Source organism: Electrona antarctica (assembly GCF_951216825.1).
Source record: "Electrona antarctica genome assembly, chromosome: 2".
Taxonomy (NCBI): Eukaryota; Metazoa; Chordata; class Actinopteri; order Myctophiformes; family Myctophidae; genus Electrona; species Electrona antarctica.
In genome coordinates, this window is record NC_136807.1 from 11,579,821 (window position 1) to 11,598,281 (window position 18,461).

General features: G+C 45.0%; 1 protein-coding gene across 2 annotated transcripts in view; it reads right to left on the reverse strand.

The window, feature by feature from the left end:
• The window catches only part of mib2 (MIB E3 ubiquitin protein ligase 2), a 91,736-nt gene that overhangs the window by 67,378 nt on the left and 5,897 nt on the right, over positions 1-18,461 (reverse strand). For both annotated transcript variants that reach the window (XM_079525940.1, XM_079525939.1), the window contains exons 2-3: positions 3,802-4,221; positions 2,482-2,653 (exon numbers count right to left, since the gene is read on the reverse strand). In XM_079525940.1, the coding sequence (XP_079382066.1) occupies positions 2,482-2,653; positions 3,802-4,024 (395 nt within the window). In that variant the 5' untranslated portion in view covers positions 4,025-4,221. The remainder of the gene's footprint in view (positions 1-2,481; positions 2,654-3,801; positions 4,222-18,461) is intronic.

Here is an 18,461-nt window from a genome sequence, read left to right on the forward strand (position 1 = left end):
CGAGTACACTTCATTCAACTGTATTCAATGCTTTCACATTGCAGAGATCCGTATCCGAGTACACTTCATTCAACCGTATTCAATGCTTTCACATTGCAGAGATCAGTATCCGAGTACACTTCATTCAACTGTATTCAATGCTTTCACATTGCAGAGATCCGTATCCGAGTACACTTCACACGCAGCGTTCACACTGTATACAGTATAATATGACTTAGTCAAAAAATATTTTACTGCAAAGATTTACCAAACAGAAACACTACGTAGTACGAACCGAACAAGTAATTACAGAAATCGTTAGGCAATGTCATGCAGTTCACCGAAGAGAATCTTAAGTAAATTCTCTCTGTATGCTGAGCTAACAGGAACCCTAGCAATATATCCTGCTGTATAGTACATCATTACATAACATTGTGCTATCCTTGCAGATATGGCACGAAGTAATTAAATTACCCTCACTCAAAGCCAACTACTCTCACCCTGGCTTCCCTATTTTGGGCATAGGTAAAACAATACAACCTATTGGATGGCAGAAATGTTCAAAAGAACTACAATAATGTGTTATGTTGTGTAGTGTACTGTATGTTATGTTGTTATCTGTGGCCTTATTTTGTTTTGTTTTATACTGTATATGATATTATGCTGGCATAGTTGGTTAGTTACAAGCAAGTCACAACGTAGTATAGGGCTTAAAGGGGAATACCACTCATTTTCAACATTTTACCATGTCATTAATATACCTTAGAGGTGTTGTGGGGAAACAATAACAAGGTCCCCCCCATTCTGTGTTTCCTAGAAAAAGCATTAACAAAAAAAATATATCAGACCTCCAGTTCTAGGAAACACAGTAGGGGGACTTTTTATTATTTCTACACAACAGCTCTAAGTTATATTAATGACATAGTAAAATGTTGAAAATGAGTGTAATGCCCCTTTAAGTGGTTACGTGGCAAGGACTATTAACTATTAAATCCAATTTTAGTTTTTTTAAAGATAAAAAATGTTGGATTTTGCAAAGTCATGACCTTGAAAATCTCTTGGACGCTCATAAAAGCACGGACAGGTAGAGATGGAATGGAGGGCCTTGTCTGTGCTAGAATTTAGAAGAATCCTGTGTTCCATTTAGTGCGTCACACTTCTCCCTCTTTAAAACGGGGCCGGGCCAGCTGACATTCAGACAGGGCCCGGAGGGCCGTGGAGGCTTTACTGTCAACTGATGCAGAAGAATGGATTTGCAGGGGGAGAAGTCACTTCAGTAAATTCGGGGTGCACTCGACACCGGGAAGCATCTCACTTGCCATTTTCTCCAAAGGAGGGCCAACCGTGGTTCACTGGATCCAACTCAAAATGCCAATAGACAAGAGTGCCATGTTCTTGTTTGGTCTAATTGCAAAGCTTCAATGTCATTTTTGCTACTTTACTATCGCATCTTTGTCCCTAAATACATCTTTGTTTTTCTCTGCTTTAGTGAAAATGAAACCTTCCCCCCATTGCCCAGTTGTAACTTTCAACCACTCCGATCACAATAATATCTGTATGTCTCGTGTCTCGCCTGAATGAGTCCCGGAAGAGCATTATTGAGGATATAGTCAATCCTAGGAAGAGCTGTCTCTGAGCGGACTCGTCTAGGCTGTGTAAACACGGGAGAGTCAGCCTCCATTTATGATGCACAGCCTGCGTAGCTAGTTCAGGCAGACAACTCCAGAGCGCGCCGACCTGATCAGGTGACTAGTCACATGCATTTATTTGTTTGACAGGAAAGGGGGAGAGAGATGGGGGGGGGGGGGGGACACACGCAGCAGAGGTCGTCGGGATCAGGACTCGAACCCGCAGCACGCCGTCATGCTGGATTACCAGCATAGGTGCCTGGACCGCTCGGCCGGCCCAGGCCAGTCAGTCACATGATCTCTTAACCTGATCAGAACGGCTATTTAAACTGCTCTGCCTACCTGCTCATTCCTGGCTTCTCTCCTGCTGCTGCCTCCCTGACTCGCTGGCTGCTAACCTGCTGCTCAAGACGTTTTGCAAATCCCACCGCCTCCCCAGCATCCACCTGTAGGCTCACCCTGGGGGTCTTAATTCATTCCCTGTAGTTCTATTTGGCTTATAACTTAACTAAAATGTTAATGTTACAGGGAATGAATGGGGACAGAGCCCTGCATGACGCCAATCTATGCTTCATATATCTATGCTCAATAAATACATATTCTAAATTCATTCTAAGAGTAGGTCCGACTGAAATGATTTCATGTACTTTTTATATACTCTATGGATCCCATAAAGTTTGAATTGAATTGAATGTAGAGGAAGTTGAGTAAATTAGCCAAAGGCTGGCTGTGTAAATGAATGACACTTCAACTCGACAGACACTCGACACTTGACAAACATTTCAAGTACTGTACACGGCGGGGTCGGTGAGCTCGAGGGCGGAGGGGGGGTGGGGGGGTGGGGGGGGGGGGGGGTGCAGTGCAGTATACTCACGGTTGAGAGTGTGCAGTCTCGTATCGTTCGAAAGCGTGGCTCAGGTCGTGCTTGTTGTTCATGTAGCACTGGGTGCACAGGTCGTAGTCGAAGCACACCTTGCACTTCCAGCGCATTCCCATGATGCCGTGCTTCTTGCAGCTGTCACAGATGATGTTGGAGTGACGCACTCCTGGGGGGAAATGGGCACGGGGATTGCGTCAGAACAGGCTCAGGGAGAAAAGTATTTCGGACTTATTTTGTTCCTTAACCCATTTAGACCCGAGTTAAAAACATTCACTTTGAAAGAATATATATTCAAAGATTTGCGCCACATCTTTACGATTTTTCAAAAATAGCAGACCTACAAGCTCGTAGCGCGCCACTCGGTGGCGCGCTACGAGCCAGATAAAAAAACGTTTAGAACCCCTGCACTATAGAACAAGAAAAACACTGAAGAAAAACGTCATGTCCTCTTAAACGATGTTAGTTATACCACACTGCTGTTAGCATCAGATGTTAGTTATACCACACTGCTGTTAGCATCAGATGTTATAGTTACCACACTGGCTGGCACATCAGATGTGGAAGAACTGAAGCGTGAAAGGCAGATGACAAAAATATGCCCTCGCCACATGTCCCTGTCGCTCTTCAACCCCCCCCCACCACCATCTCTCTTTCTTTCCCTCTCTACTCTCTCGCTCCATTAATTGATGGCAGAGCATACGAGGCAGAAAAATGTTGCTTTTAAATTAATTGAGCCAAATGTGCAGATGAACGTCAGCTGAGATGGCTCGTAGCATGTTGAAATTTAGATGCCCAATGGTCTCTCAACTGCACCTCACTCGCTTATGGAAAAAAGGAATGATCCCTACTGTTGAAACGTGCAAGAAAATGCAAAAAAACAAAAAAAAAATGTAGAGAACTCTGTCTCTCATGTCTCTCTCTTAGTTCGCAGGGGTTGGATTGAGGGTAAGTCTCTGCGACATACTAGCGCCATGTCCAGGGGGTGTACTTGTACATCAAGCTGCCTCACGCTACAGAAACAGGAGATAGGCTCTTGCCCCTATGGGCCACATGGCTCAGCAAGGCTTACTAAACCCTAACCACACCAAAGGGTCAAGACGGCTTTAGCGTTGTCCCATGCGGTCAGTGCGGTGTGATATGTCTTGTTGCACGTTGACCCACGTTGACCCTAGTGATTCAACGCATGGAATTCAATGGCCCAAACCACACCAAAGGGTCAAGACGGTTTTAGCGTTAACTCCTTGCAAACGTTTGGACCCAAGGAGTTGCATGGTGACACTTTGGTGTGGTTAGGGCTTTAGTTGTCAGACTCACCGATCTGAGCGTTGTCGTAGAGCAGCAGGTCGTAGGCTCCCTGGTAGCCTGTGCGGTAGTTGGTGCGCGTGCCGCTGTCCCACTGCACCACCACCGTCTTGTCGGGCGTGGTGGTGCTGCCCTGCCGGCCGATCTCCACCACCGTGCCCACGTGGCCCTCGCCGTCGTCCTGGTTGCCCCACTTCCAGTCCAGGCCGCGCACCACGCGCATGCCCACCTCCATGCCTCCTATTACCACACCGGCTTTCCTGGAGGAGGAGGAGGAGGAGGAGGAGCCTGCTGGCGCCGCCGCGTTCGCCGCCGTCCGCGCCCTGCCGATGTCGGTGCTGCTTCGCCTCCGGGGCCGCTGCGCCGCCCGCCCGGAGGACAGGGAGGGCAGGGCCGGCACCAGGGCCGTGTCTGGGAGCAGGTCAGGGGTGACTGGATGAGAGAGACACAGAGACGGAGACAAAGTTGGTCATTTTGTTTTGTTGACGAGTAAAGTTATTTTTCTTTATTTTTTTTGTCCAATTAAAGAACAGGTTATAATGAATAGATTATTATACAATTGGTACAGTATACATTCTAAAAGGGGGGAAAAAGAAAGAAAAAACAGACAAAAAGAAAACCCTCGCCTCGATCCCATACGGCTCGTTGACACTGCATAGAATAAAGTAGTAAGATGATGAAATGCTGTTAATGGAAAACAACAACACGTGAAATGATGCTGATAGACAGTCCTGTCCATTAGGTGCTTCTACTCACATAACGGACAAGGGGCAGCCAAACTGTTGTCTCTCTGTTTTTTTAAGAAGTACCTTATTCTCTCACGATGTCCGTTTATTTTTCTGAGGCACGGCTCTTATGCCACGCTAGCTTGCTAATGGAAATGACACTGCCTGTGTGGATGCAGTAAGTGACCGACTGTCTGCTAAAGGACATACAGTATGCATTTATTTATTCATCGGTCATTAAAAATGGAGAGTATATTGTGTTACTCTACTGGTGGAATATGTATTAGAGCCCTTAGAGTGTGTGTGTGTGTGTGTGTGTGTGTGTGTGTGTGTGTGTGTGTGTGTGTGTGTGTGTGTGTGTGTGTCATGGTGGAATATCTATTATAGCCTTTACTGTGTGTCAAGGTGGAATATCTCAATTATTGGAACAGCGGTTCCCAAACATTTTAGCCCGTGACCCAAAACAGAAATTAGATTTCACCCAGGATCCAAACTAGTGAAAATAGCCGATCTACAAGTTCACAACTCGTCGTTTCGCGCCGCGTTGTGAGCTTGTAGATCGGCTATTTTCAATACTTCTTAAATAAATGTTTGTTCTAGTTTATGGAATTTCTTAGATTCTTCTTTGATTTCTTCATGAAATTACATGAAAAAGTCAGTAAATTAAAACAAAATGTAGGAAACAAAAAAATGAAGGGACCCATAAAAATGTGTCCGCGACCCACTGTTTGGGAACCAGTGTATTAGAGCTCTCGCTGTGTGTGAAGGTGGAATATCTATTAGAGCTCTGGCTGTGTGTCAAGGTGGAGTATCTATTAGAGCTCTCGCTGTGTGTCAAGGTGGAGTATCTATTAGAGCCCTCGCTGTGTGTCAAGGTGGAGTATCTATTAGAGCCCTCGCTGTGTGTGTCAAGGTGGAGTATCTATTAGAGCTCTCGCTGTGTGTCAAGGTGGAGTATCTATTAGAGCCCTCGCTGTGTGTCAAGGTGGAGTATCTATTAGAGCCCTCGCTGTGTGTCAAGGTGGAGTATCTATTAGAGCCCTCGCTGTGTGTCAAGGTGGAGTATCTATTAGAGCTCTCGCTGTGTGTGTCAAGGTGGAGTATCTATTAGAGCTCTCACTGTGTGTGTCAAGGTGGAGTATCTATTAGAGCCCTCGCTGTGTGTCAAGGTGGAGTATCTATTAGAGCTCTCGCTGTGTGTCAAGGTGGAGTATCTATTAGAGCCCTCGCTGTGTGTCAAGGTGGAGTATCTATTAGAGCCCTCGCTGTGTGTCAAGGTGGAGTATCTATTAGAGCTCTCGCTGTGTGTCAAGGTGGAGTATCTATTAGAGCCCTCGCTGTGTGTGTCAAGGTGGCAGCATGCCCTGCTGCGCTAAACCGAGCCCTGACCTGGCACAGCGGAGGCGGTGTGACACACATACTGTAGGCAGGCTACTCATGACACACGCACACACACACACACATGCACATACAGATAACTCAAATTCATAGTGCTGGCGACACCCCAAAAGGAGAAGGAACACAGGAAGTTGCATGGATGGGTGTTGAGGCCCGAGCATGGACGATTGGACGTATCCTTCAGGGCCTGAGTCAGCAAACCAGACACTAGGATCCTTAGCTCTTCCGGGGAGTCATTTGTGACGAATCAGGGGCTATATTAGCCCGTCACTTTGCCCCCGTCGTCATCAGTCACATGCCAGTAGTGCATGCTGTTGCTGTCAATATACAGCCTGCGGAAGAAATGCTAATGTGGCGCAAGCGCAACATACTTTTCTCCTTTTGTTTTCTTTTTCTCGTTGGGTATTATTGTATATGTTACTAAATACCCAGGACCAAATGCCATTGTCTTACTTTTATTAGATTTTATTTATTGCAGTGTTTGTATTGTTGTATTGTCTTTTCTTTCTCAATTGTTTTGTATTGTACTGTATAAAAAAAGTCATAAAAAAAGTAATACAAAAATGTAAATACAGCCTGTATATCGTACGGTAACATTGAATAACAATGACATTCCTAAAACTGAAGGAGTATTTTCTTTTTTTAAGATTTGTTTTTGGCTTTTCTGCCTTTATTGATAGTATCACTATCCAGTGAAGATAGACAGGAAAGAGGGAGAGAGAGAAGGGGAGAGACACGCAGCAAAGGTCGACATGAACAGGACTCGAACACGCGACGCGCTGTCAGGCCAGAGCCTATATGTGGCCTGGACCGCTAGGCCAGCGGGCGCCCCAACTGAAGGAGCATTATCCCCATTATCATGTCAGTGTGTGCGCAGTGTGGACGTATACTGTACATTGCAGGACTTGTTTGCTTCGGCACAGGATTCTATTACACAATAAAATCCTCAGTGTTACACTATATATCTATATAACAAAGAAATGGACCCATATACGGAGTATTTTACAGGAGTTTATCTGCCCCATATATTAATGAGTAGATGCGTTTAGATCCGTGTGGGACTGGCAGATTTGGAGTAAGAGTATTTCAGTCCATCGCTCTATTAATTCCTCCCGATGTACCTTGGCTGCCAACCGTGGAGACTGCAGCTTTTTACATAACAGCCCACAGAGTGAACCATGTGTGAGTGCGTGCGCTCGTGTGCGTGTGTGTGCGTGCGCCGTGCGTGCGTGTGAATGCAAACGCACAAATATGTGCTAGACTGAAGCAAGAAGGTCAAAATGAAGCTGCTAAATGGGTCAAAACTAAGCAAATTAGGCTGATGTTCAGTCACCCAACGTGGTGGAGCTGCTCTCATGTTTTAGTGCTTCTCGCTCCAGAAGACAATTTCACACTCACAGCTCCAAACCCAGTGAGATTCTGCACCTATTACAGCCTTACAGGCCCTGCAAGCTGCCAACACTGTCGAGGATATCTCTCACCAGACCCAGAAACAATATAATGTCCAGCAAGCCCTTAGATTTGAATAAAAACAACACCAAAATCAAACTGTCTTAAAACACACCGGTATATACTGTATATAGGTCAATAACTCTCTGGAATGCTCTGCCCAAAAACATCTTATCTACAATACATAACAAAATTACTTTCAAAAAGAATATCAAGAGATACCTTGCCAATTTGCCAAGTACATGACTGTGAACTGTGATTTGTGAATTTGTTCTTTTGATTTTATAATGTGAATTTGTTCTTATTTTAAATTGTATTTTTAGTTGTACATTTGTATTGTATGTGTTTTATTCAGAACCCCAGGAAGACTAGAGGCTCAGTCATGTGTCTCTAATGGGGATCCTTCAATAAACATAAACATAAACATTTGGGACCCTGACGAAGGCTTGTAGCCGAAACGCGTTGGTCCATTTTTATTTTAATGATCTTTTACCATGCCATAAAATAGAGGCTTTTTCACTTGACTGGAACAGAGTGCCTGGCTTGGACCTCCTTTTTTATCTTGTTCATGTTTGAACCCTCGCCAACGAGCACCTGTTTTCAGTTCACAACTACAAAGGACCACGGCAGCCGGGCAGCGCTTCTTCCCTCTATTCAAGCCCTTAGATTTGACTGGGTTTTTTTCTCCACCCGATTCTTTTTTAACCCGTTTTGGGCGGGAACCCCTGTTGGTGTTTTAAGCATTATGTTATGCTTTAGCTATTGAAAAATAGCAGATCTACAAGCTCATAGCGCGGCACCGGCACTACAACATATTTGTAGTGGGGGTCGGCAGCCAATTACATAATCTTGGGGGTACTTGACATGAAAATGTTTGAGAACCACTGACATAGAAACATGGGGTTTTTCAGAAAACTGACATCTGTAGAATCGTTCCCAGGTCTAAATGGGTTAATTTATCGGCTGATATTCAGATTTAGAGGGGGAAATGTATGGATCCAATTTCGTCATATAATTAATAATAGGTCCATCAGTCACAAATACATTTGACATGACATTTGCACGCTTCATCAAGATTACAATTAATGTCGTCATTAACCACTTCACATCGCTACTTAAGGCATGTTATTATGGGGGTGGGGGGCTTTTTCAGAAATAGTCAAGCATTGTCAAAGATTTAGCAAATCTACAAGCTCACAACGGGTCACAATTTGACACAACGTCCATGTTATGAGGTTGATGTTTCAAAATTAATAGGGCTTAAACAGGAACCCCTCTTGGTGTGTTGTAACTAAGCATTATGTTATACTTTAGCAGATCTACAAGCTCGTCGGTGCCGCGCTACGAGCTTGTAGGTCTGCTAATTCTTTTAAATCGTGAAAATGTGGCCCAAATGTTTGAATAAATTCTTTCAGAGCGAACGTTTTTAACTCAAATATTTGCTTCTGGGGGGGATCCCTGGAACTACATAGAAACACAGAATGGGGGGGACTTTATATTATTTCCACACAACAGCTCTAAGGTATATTAATGACATAGTAAAATGCTGAAAATGAGTGGTATTCCCCTTTAAGTGGCCATAGGCATCTGCTCAAGCATACTGTATAGTGGCAGCGGTGGCCGAACGGATTGCGGAGCGGTCTTGATACCGGAAGGTCGCCAGTTCGAATCAGCGGTCCGACACGTTAAAATTACCATCGCTGAAGTGCCCTTGAACAAGGCATTGAACCACTACCATGAAATGTTCTATGAGCAGGGCCTGGCTGGAAACAAGTTCTTGAGCTTAGCCCAGATACCCTGGGTAAATATAGTAATCATTTCATTTCATTTAATTTCCTTTCATGACGACGCCAGGCCCAGGAAATGATTCCCAATGCATTTTTCCCATAGACATTTCCAAAAGTATTTATTTAAAGCCAACTCGAGTTGTGACTAATCATGACAACAAACACAATATTTTGGACCAAACAAATAATTACAAAGAAGAAAAACAACAAAAAAAGTGTTGTAACCTGCCGTTTTTGTCTTCTTTCTAATTATTTGTTCGGCCCCAAAATAATTGTGTTTGTTGTCATGATTTGTCACGACAAGAGTTGGCTTTGTATGAGGCTTAAAAAGGTCTTTAAATAAATACTTTTTGAAATGTCTATGAGGAAAATGAACGGGGAATCATTTCCTGGGCCCTGGTAGGGGGCGGGACTGCGGCGCTCCATAGAAGCATATGGGAGGCGGGGGGGATCGCTCTATAGAAGCATATGGGAGGCGGGGGATCGCTCTATAGAAGCATATGGGAGGCGGGGGGGATCGCTCTATAGAAGCATATGGGAGGCGGGGGGATCCAAGACTCTATAGAAGCATATGGGAGGTGGGGGGGATCGCTCTATAGAAGCATATGGGAGGCGGGGGGATCCAAGACTCCAAGTGGTGAAAGACAGGCTGCTCATACAACCATTTTCTGGCCAACATCACAGCATAAGCCAGATTTGTATACATGGATCGTATGGTGTGTCCACTGACTCGCTATAGCCCAAAATAGCAGACGCTAGCTTGTGGATCTGCTATGTTCCATGCAGTGTCACAGACAGGACCGTACGTATGCTAATCAAATATGGTGTAAAATAAATTATGCATTAGCCCCCTTCATAACTAGAAAAACAGGTCTCATCCAGTCAGTTGACATTTCAGCCCAGATAAACAAGAGTCTAGAGAGAGATTCCTCTCACGACTAGTGTGTCTCTGTGTGTGTGTGTGTGTGTGTGTGTGTGTGTGTGTGTGTGTGTGTGTGTGTGTGTGTGTGTGTATGAGTGTGTATGAGTGTGTACGAGTGTGTACGAGTGTGTACGCGTGTGTGTGTGTACGTGTGTACGTGTGTGCGTGTGTGTGTGTGTGTGTGTACGTGTGTGTACGTGTGTGTACGTGTGTGTGTGTGTGTGTGTGTGTGTGTGTGTGTGTGTGTGTGTATCCCTTTATCAGGAAATGCTCAGCCCGCCTCCCTTATCTAATACATTCTACAAGAGCGTGTGAGAACAGTGTTTTATTCAACAGCTGAATTTTGCATGCGACAACTTGAAGATTACACACTGACTGACAGCTGTTTTTGAGTGGTGCAACCACTCCTATAGACAGCTATGTGTGTGCCTGGGTCCCTGGGTCTGTGTCCCTGGCTGGGTGGCTGGGTCTGTCCGAGCACGAAAATAGCGTTATAGCATTTGTTCACCACCAACTAAGTGTCACTGTTGCAAAGCCGCACTCTCAGTCGAGTGAGAGTCTTTGCTTACTCGACTGAGAGTGCGGATCTTATTCATTTTCTATATGTTCTCTTTGAATCTGCACCCAGCACACGCCTGGAACTATATAAGACTGAGTAGAGTGGGCCTTTTCCCTTGAAGTGAACTGTTGCAAAGCCTGACACAGACACAGACACAGACACAGACACACACACACACACAGACACACAAAGGCCAGGGATGAGGGCTTGTACAGCACAAGTACAGTACAGCACCACTCACTTCAGACGGGTCTGATTTTTCTTTTCTACTCTTGCTAGGAAACGTCAACCAGTGGCCTTTTGAAAGAAAAGGGATGTTTTTTTTTAAACATTGCATTATAGGCCATTTAGCATTTTATATTCAGAGTCAAGCCATTTCTATGTTAGACGGATGCTTAATGGATTGGAAGGCATACGCCAACTTCTACTAATACTAATACGATTTAGACAGTAGACACTCATTGCTTGACTGCCTGTATATCTCTGGGCAACATTATAGCAATTGATAGATAGCCACACCCTGAAGAAGGGTCTGTCAAACCGGTCTGCGCCGCTTGGTGTCTTTTAATTGTTTTTAAAATGTATAGCCGTGTCGAGTAATAAAGGCTTCTTAAATTAATTATTGCTAGAGTGTGCTTGAAGCTTGTCCCGATGGCACCCCCCTTCTCCATATACAAGATGTTTTAACTTCGAGCACCTCGTCATCACGGACTGGAGTCTACTCTTCACACATTTTTTGAGGGGCGCTAGCCCCTCCTATATACAGCTTTTGTCCCCACACGTCTCATATTTTACCATTGACCATGATAGGAGAAATTAGGTCATATGTGCCTCAAATATGACAAACATTAAATGCCATTGACAATGAAGGGAAAATTTATTCATATGTAGACGAGCAAATCGGCGAACCAATCACCAGCAGATCTATAAGCTCGTAGCGCGGCACTCGGTGCCGTGCTATGAGCTTGTAGATCTGCTATTTTTCAATAGCTAAAGTATAGCATAATGCTTAACCCATTTTGTACGGGAACCCCTTTTGGTGTTTTAACTAAGCATCATGTTATACTTTAGCTATTGAAAAATAGCAGATCTACAAGCTCATAGCGCGCCACCGAGTGGCGCGCTACGAGCTTGTAGGTCTGCTATTTTTGAAAAATCGTGAAAATGCGGCACAAATCTTTGAATATATATTCTTTCAGAATACCATTTTTTTTATTTCGCCGTCAGGCCTAAATGGGTTAAAAACACTAAAAGGGGTTCCCGTCCTGAACGGGTTAAATCTGTGAACGTGACTGACAGCCCTATCTATCTATACCTGGGCAGACCTGAACGGGTTAAATCTGTGAACGTGACAGCCCTATCTATCTATACCTGGGCAGAGGCATCCACATTCCACACATTATCCAATGGACAAAACCAACAACTGGGACCGCTGTGTCCACCATGAATAACAGCCAATCTCACCGCGTGGAGCCAAAGACCCCCCCAGAGAGCCTCCCAGGTCACATCTGTCAATATCAGCGAGTGCTCTTTGGAGAGCGGCCATGTAATGCTGCCACTATGGGGGAGAGAGACAGAGAGAGAGAGAGATACACACAGCATGGAAGGGTTGACGAAGGACAACGCCACAAACTCCACGGCCGGCCAGAGAGAGAGAGAGAGAGAGAGACCACCATTTATTATCTTCGCCAGGCCAGAACGCCCAGACATGTCACGTACAGTCGCGTATAATACGTGAATGTGAGAATGTGACCATGTGATCTCGGCCACCGCTATTGGCGCTAAATGGTGCATTTATATAGCGCCTTTATCCAAGGCGATTTACATAGATTGTGCATTACATTCACACACACATTCATACACCGATGGCGGCGGAAACCATGCAAGGCACCAACCAGCACGTCAGGAGCAATTAGGGGTTCTGTTCAGTGTCTTGCTCAAGGAAGGACACTTCGACACCAACTCTGGGGGAGCCCGGGGTCGAACTGGCGACCTTGCGGTTACCATCCGGCAACTCTACCCCTGAGCCACCACCACCACCGCCCACATGTGTCACATGTGTCAAATCTGCCTCATGGTGGCACTATAACAGGTCACTTCGTATTTTGGCCTATATAACCAGGCCTATAACCAGCAGTGTCCGAGCTTTCCCAAATGTGAATCACATCTCTCTCAAGACAGATTCAGAGCTCCGCAGCTCAATCTGTTAGTAGGAATAAAAACAAAGATGCACCACCGGGAGAGGGCCGAGGGAGCGTGAACGGGGCCGACATCATCCAGTCCTTACACGCGGCCGTGGGTGGTGCCCCAACTAATCTAGGCAAATTCAAAGGGGAAATTATTCGTTTTTAAACCCTTGTTGTTTTTGAAATAAAGGATTTTTCTACTTCAATTCAACTGCACAGAGCTGCCTTGGACCCTCACCACCTTCTTACCTCCTTCCACATTGAATTTGACTCATTCAAGGTATAGCACTTTTAAAGAACTCGTGTGCTGTATTATTTGAAACCCTCTCCAAAGAGCACCTTTTTTTTTTTTCTTTTTTTTTTTACATAAAGGACCCACGAGGCGCTTCTTCTTTTCTTTTTTCAGGAAATTGTTGTTTTTTGTTCCCGTTTTTTTTGGCCGACGGTGGTTCCCAGATTGCTCTTGTATGGACCGTGACTAAGGCAGACTTCTTATTTAGACAGTGGATATAAAAAAAGCCACATTTCAGTGTCACAAGTTCACAACCAACCAATCATGGTCCATGAAAAGCCCACCCACGTGTAAAACCCTGACACCCACAGTACTAGTATTACCTTGCCTATGCAGTATGTGCTCGACAGGGATTTCAGCAACATGCTTGAACAGACTAGCACTGGCTCGCAGCACGGGGGATCATTCTGGGCTACGCAATACTCATGGCCACAGGGGCGTGCAGAGAGTGTTAGAGGGGCAGGGGATAAAATCCCGTAAGAGGGCACTTTTGGGCAGAAAAATTGGGGAAATAGCAGATCTACAAGCTCACAACGCGTTGCAGCGCGACGCGTTGTGAGCTTGTAGATCGGCTATTTCTGGGGCGCAACCCAGCACTTTTTAGCTATAGAGATGCGGTGTATATAAGACATGGATTTCTAAACAAATGTGTTCAACGCAAAATACTGTGTTCAAGTGCAGGAGACTTCGGGGAAAAAAAGCAATTCTCCTGAAGGCTGTCTTCCGGCATGGCATGGAAAGGAGAGCAGGGCATTTGCATTCAGTAAATGCTGCATTCGTGATCTGGAGAAGGGCAGTTGTTTTACAGACGGGTAAAAGGGCAGGGGCCGAAGCCCCCTTGGATGTCTATGTGTGCACGTCCCTGCATGCATGCCAAACGGGCCGGTCCACATGTCCCACAGGGGACCGTTGGAAACGGATTCCATGTTGTATAGCAACAAGCAGCAGTAAACAACTAACAAGGTCTGTATGTGTGGAGTTCTGTGATTTCCCCAGTGACGAGGAATTTTCCCAGAGTGGGTCGTCACTTATTTGCTCCCCATTACGGCTGGGGCAATATGCCAATATTATATCAATATATCGTGGTAAGAGACCAGATATCGTAATCCAGTCTGGCAGTGTGCCGTGGGTTCGACTCCCGATCCCGACGGCCTTTACTGCATGTCACCCCCCCCATCTTTCTCCCCATTTCCTGTCAGCCTGCTGTCTGTCCCTCCATAAAAAATATAGAATAAAAGGCGAAAGCCACAAAAGAAAAACATTAAAAAAAAAAAGAGACCAGATATCATCTGGGATGTTAGAATATCGGAATATTGCGATATGCGTTGCCTTTCCTGGTTTCAAAGGCTCCATTACAGTAAAGCCACGTAGTTTATTGAACTTACGCAATCTCTCAAGACAGACTCAGAGCTCTGCAGCATTTCATACAATTTCATACTTGCCTTGTTATTCTTTTCATCACCAGTAAAAAGACACAAGTAGAATGCAGCTGTAATGCAATACAAGTAGATATTTCCTATGTTACATTATAGTTGTTGCACTTTAAATTCAAATGTCTGTGCACTTCTGTTCTGAGTTCTGACTGTCCTGTCCTCCGCAAATATCTCCTTTCAATATACTTTAACCAGTTTCACAAGTGGCAGCAGCAGAGGGCATGAAGCACTGCTGCTCAGATCTAGGCTGCTGGTCCTGGAGATTGAAATGTAACCAGGGAACAGGTCTTACTGTAAATAGGCTGCATTTCGAGAAAGGAAGGCCCTACAGGTGACTGACTGCATGGTTTAGCTATAGACAGACAAAAGCAACTACTCCGCAGTTACAAACTCTGGCTGCAAAGAGATGGCGTTTCACTTCTATTCTCCCCGGGCCGGCGGAAGGGGCACTCTGGCCTGGGCCACCTGCGTGCTGAGCCGTCGCTGCCAATCTGTGTGTGTGTATAAGACAGCGAGGATAAGCAGCTCTCTGCTTCTCACGACAGATGGGCTGGCTTCCGTCACACGTCGCAGAGGGCCTGGACGCGAGGCCGACGTCAGGCTCTCTCAGACAAACACGCACAAAAGAAGCAGGCTCACGGCCTGCTTTATTGCAGACAGACAAGTTAATTTGAGCACGTTAAGCCTAATTTACACAGTGTTGACAAGGTAAGCAAACAGGCAAAGTATAAATCATGCATTACGCACAAAGACAAACACAAACAAATCAATAATACGCAGACATGAGCATTCCTCACACTCTCTGTCTGCAATCATATGTGGTGGACATTTCCAGTGTACCGCAACGAAACATTTAGCCTGAAAACGCAGTGTGTTAACCAATAATATTTCCACTCAAAAGATTAATCAAGGTTCTCAGGACGGCGGTAGGTCTCGTAATTCTTTTCCACCAAGCCAAGCATTACATAAGGAGGCAGAGCTCTAATGGCCAGGGACCCGACACGGGCCAATGTCATACTAGCTGCAACTTATCAATACACTCTCGCTTCACTTCCAGCAGTAGTGACACGTTTCTAATTCTGAACCAACAGCCAGTAGCCGTCCACTGAAGTCGCAAAATGGAAATATGTGTCATTATTGGCAGACAGTATGCTCACATGTGGAGACGAAGTAGGATCCAAACTGTATAATATACAGTGTATATGCTAAACAGTCTGGTCTGGCTAAAATACATCTTCGTTCCATGTGTTTTGTATTTCTTTATCTCAGGGGGTCGCCAAATTATTTTGGGGGGGTCCCCAAATTATATAAAAAAAAAAAAAACATTTCTTTTTTTTTTAACTGAATGGCTGGAAAATGGAAATGAAGAGTTTACATAGTACATGCATATACCTTCCCTAATGATTATCTGGTTTCAGTATTTATATATATATATATATATATTTTATGTAGGTTATTGTAGCAGTCAATTTATATTGGGGGTCGGGAGGGGGCGGGGTGGGGGTCCCGAGACACTGCCAAAGCATCTCCGGGGGTCCCCGGCCAAAAACGTTGAGAACCCCTGCTTTATCTCACAACCTTTAGGACTGAATTCCTATTGAGCAGCCTATAACCCCGAACCGCTGCACAGGCTCTGTGTCTCGCGGCCTCGCTGAGGTTTTGGTAGAAATGAGTTAAAGCCTGTTGGAACCGGTGTGTGGCAGAGAAACATCTGGTGGCCAGTGGACTTTCAGGCCAATCGGATCCTGTGCAAACTACACGTGAGGAAAGATTACACCAGAGTAGGTTATAGTTACTGAACCTAGACTGATAGATACAGTATGTTCCCTCAAAGCTAAACGCCAACCGTATCCCTAAACCCGCCCCCTAACCCCTGCTTCCTTCCGGCCTTCGCCTAAAAGGTTCCAGGGGCCACAAGTAACAAGTACATTCTCCTTCGTGCCTGTGTCTATTGGCTTTAAATGCCGATAGGAGGAGGTAACTTTGTCGCTGTTATGAATTCCATTGCTACACTGATACCTTGAACTGCCATCCTGTTTTTATCTTCTATGTGTACCATGTTCTTGTTGTTTTATGCGATTCACGTGTCTGCCTGTTATGCTTTGCTGTACACCAAATCGCCCTTCGGCGAGAACATACAGCTGAGGGAACGTGGGGCCGGCTGACCCCAACCGATACCATACGTAGGTCCCATTTCAGTCCCTGAATTCTACTTCTGAAACACGCACCGGATGTCTTCTTTAGTTACACGTCATGATAAAAAATATAACAAAATGTTATAGATTTTTATATTACACTGTATATATTACAAAAGAGTACAATGTATTTGAAAATGTTTTGGGACACATTATCACAATGTGAAAATCCACAATTTAACACTGCCGTGTCAGTGCACAATGACGACGCAATGTCCTTGCCTTCTGAATCTCCATCTTAAGCTTCCAGATGCAACTGAAAGATCCCAATGAAAAGCAGCACTTTTCGCAAACTTTCTCTCAAAAGCGTTTCTAAGCTGTTTACTAGTTTTAAGCAGACACTGAAGCTTGAGGCAATGTTGCCATACATTACATTACATACCACCATCATGATTTAGAGAAATAGCAGCTCTACAAGCTCACAAAGCATCTTCTTGTAGACACCGTCGTTCACCGAAGTATAAATGATTTTACTCACTCCCCATGATCTTCAAGTTCAGCCCAGTTCTCAACATGGTTAGGCCGTTGAATCCCTTTTGCCGGGACACCCGGCACCCGGCACCTTTCCACTGCTGTTGTCCAGGGCTGCTCCAAGTGATCTGTGATCGCTGCTGAATCCTACAGAGCTGTCCTTCTGCCAAAGGGGGGGGGGAGTGAACCATTTCCAGCAGATTCTAACTATTTGTTTTGCTGTGAACTTTGCTCTTTGTTTTGGAACAGAATTTGTGTTTCGTTTTTTGCTCAAGTATAGGACGTATAGCCACCCGCTTCCCCTAAGATGGTGGGGATATTTCGATAGCTAGTGCCGTCTTCTTGATGTATATTTAACTTTGTTTACAGTGCGACAGTCACTGAACATTAAAGCAGCAATGTGAGTGACGTGAGTGTCAGTGTTTGCTACAGCCAGGCCCGATGAAGAAGGGGCCACATTTCCACCGACATTAATTCAATGCTCAAAGGCCAAAACTATATGTTTCACCAACATCGATATTCAAGCACATGCCAACATTTACTTAGCTCTTCTTAACGTATGTAGATCTTACTGTAACTGCAGAGTGGTCTACCTTCCTCATCTGTAGTACGCGTTTAGCAACAGAACATGTATCAATGAATGGAGAGTGTAAGCCTATCTGTGTGTGGCATCATCGTTACCCAGTACGACAACATTAGCTGCTTCTCACCAGATGAAATGTCTCTGACCAGCCGACTAAACACACTTATGCCTAATAAGTGTGTTTAGCCCCTCACAATCCATTTCCCCGAGCTACAGTTGCACAACTTGAAAAAGGGGGCAAGCTATTACACTCTGCAGGATTATAGTGAGCCGGTTTTCGGCAGGTGAAGGAGAAACGTGCTCGTGTGTGATGATGACCAGTAGCCTGTTACACAACAACTGTAGGGGCCAACCAACCTAAAGCCAGATGCCTGCCTGGCCCTGTGTCTACTGGCTTTACTACAGTCTTCATCGGCATGTGACATAGCTGTATTAGTATTGCAGCCATGACGGCTGCGTACCCAATGTGTTTTTCTCAGTCATCCGATGCTAATTTTACCTCCCCTCGGTCTGGGAAACTAAACGATAGCTGACAGATAAATGATCTAATGCGTTCTCTGATAAATATAGGCGCAGCCATGTTTCATTTGAAGGCTGTATGGTTTGCAGTTGCCAGGATACTTCCCAAAAAGCACAATCTTGTAATTCACTGTACATATACAAGAACCCATT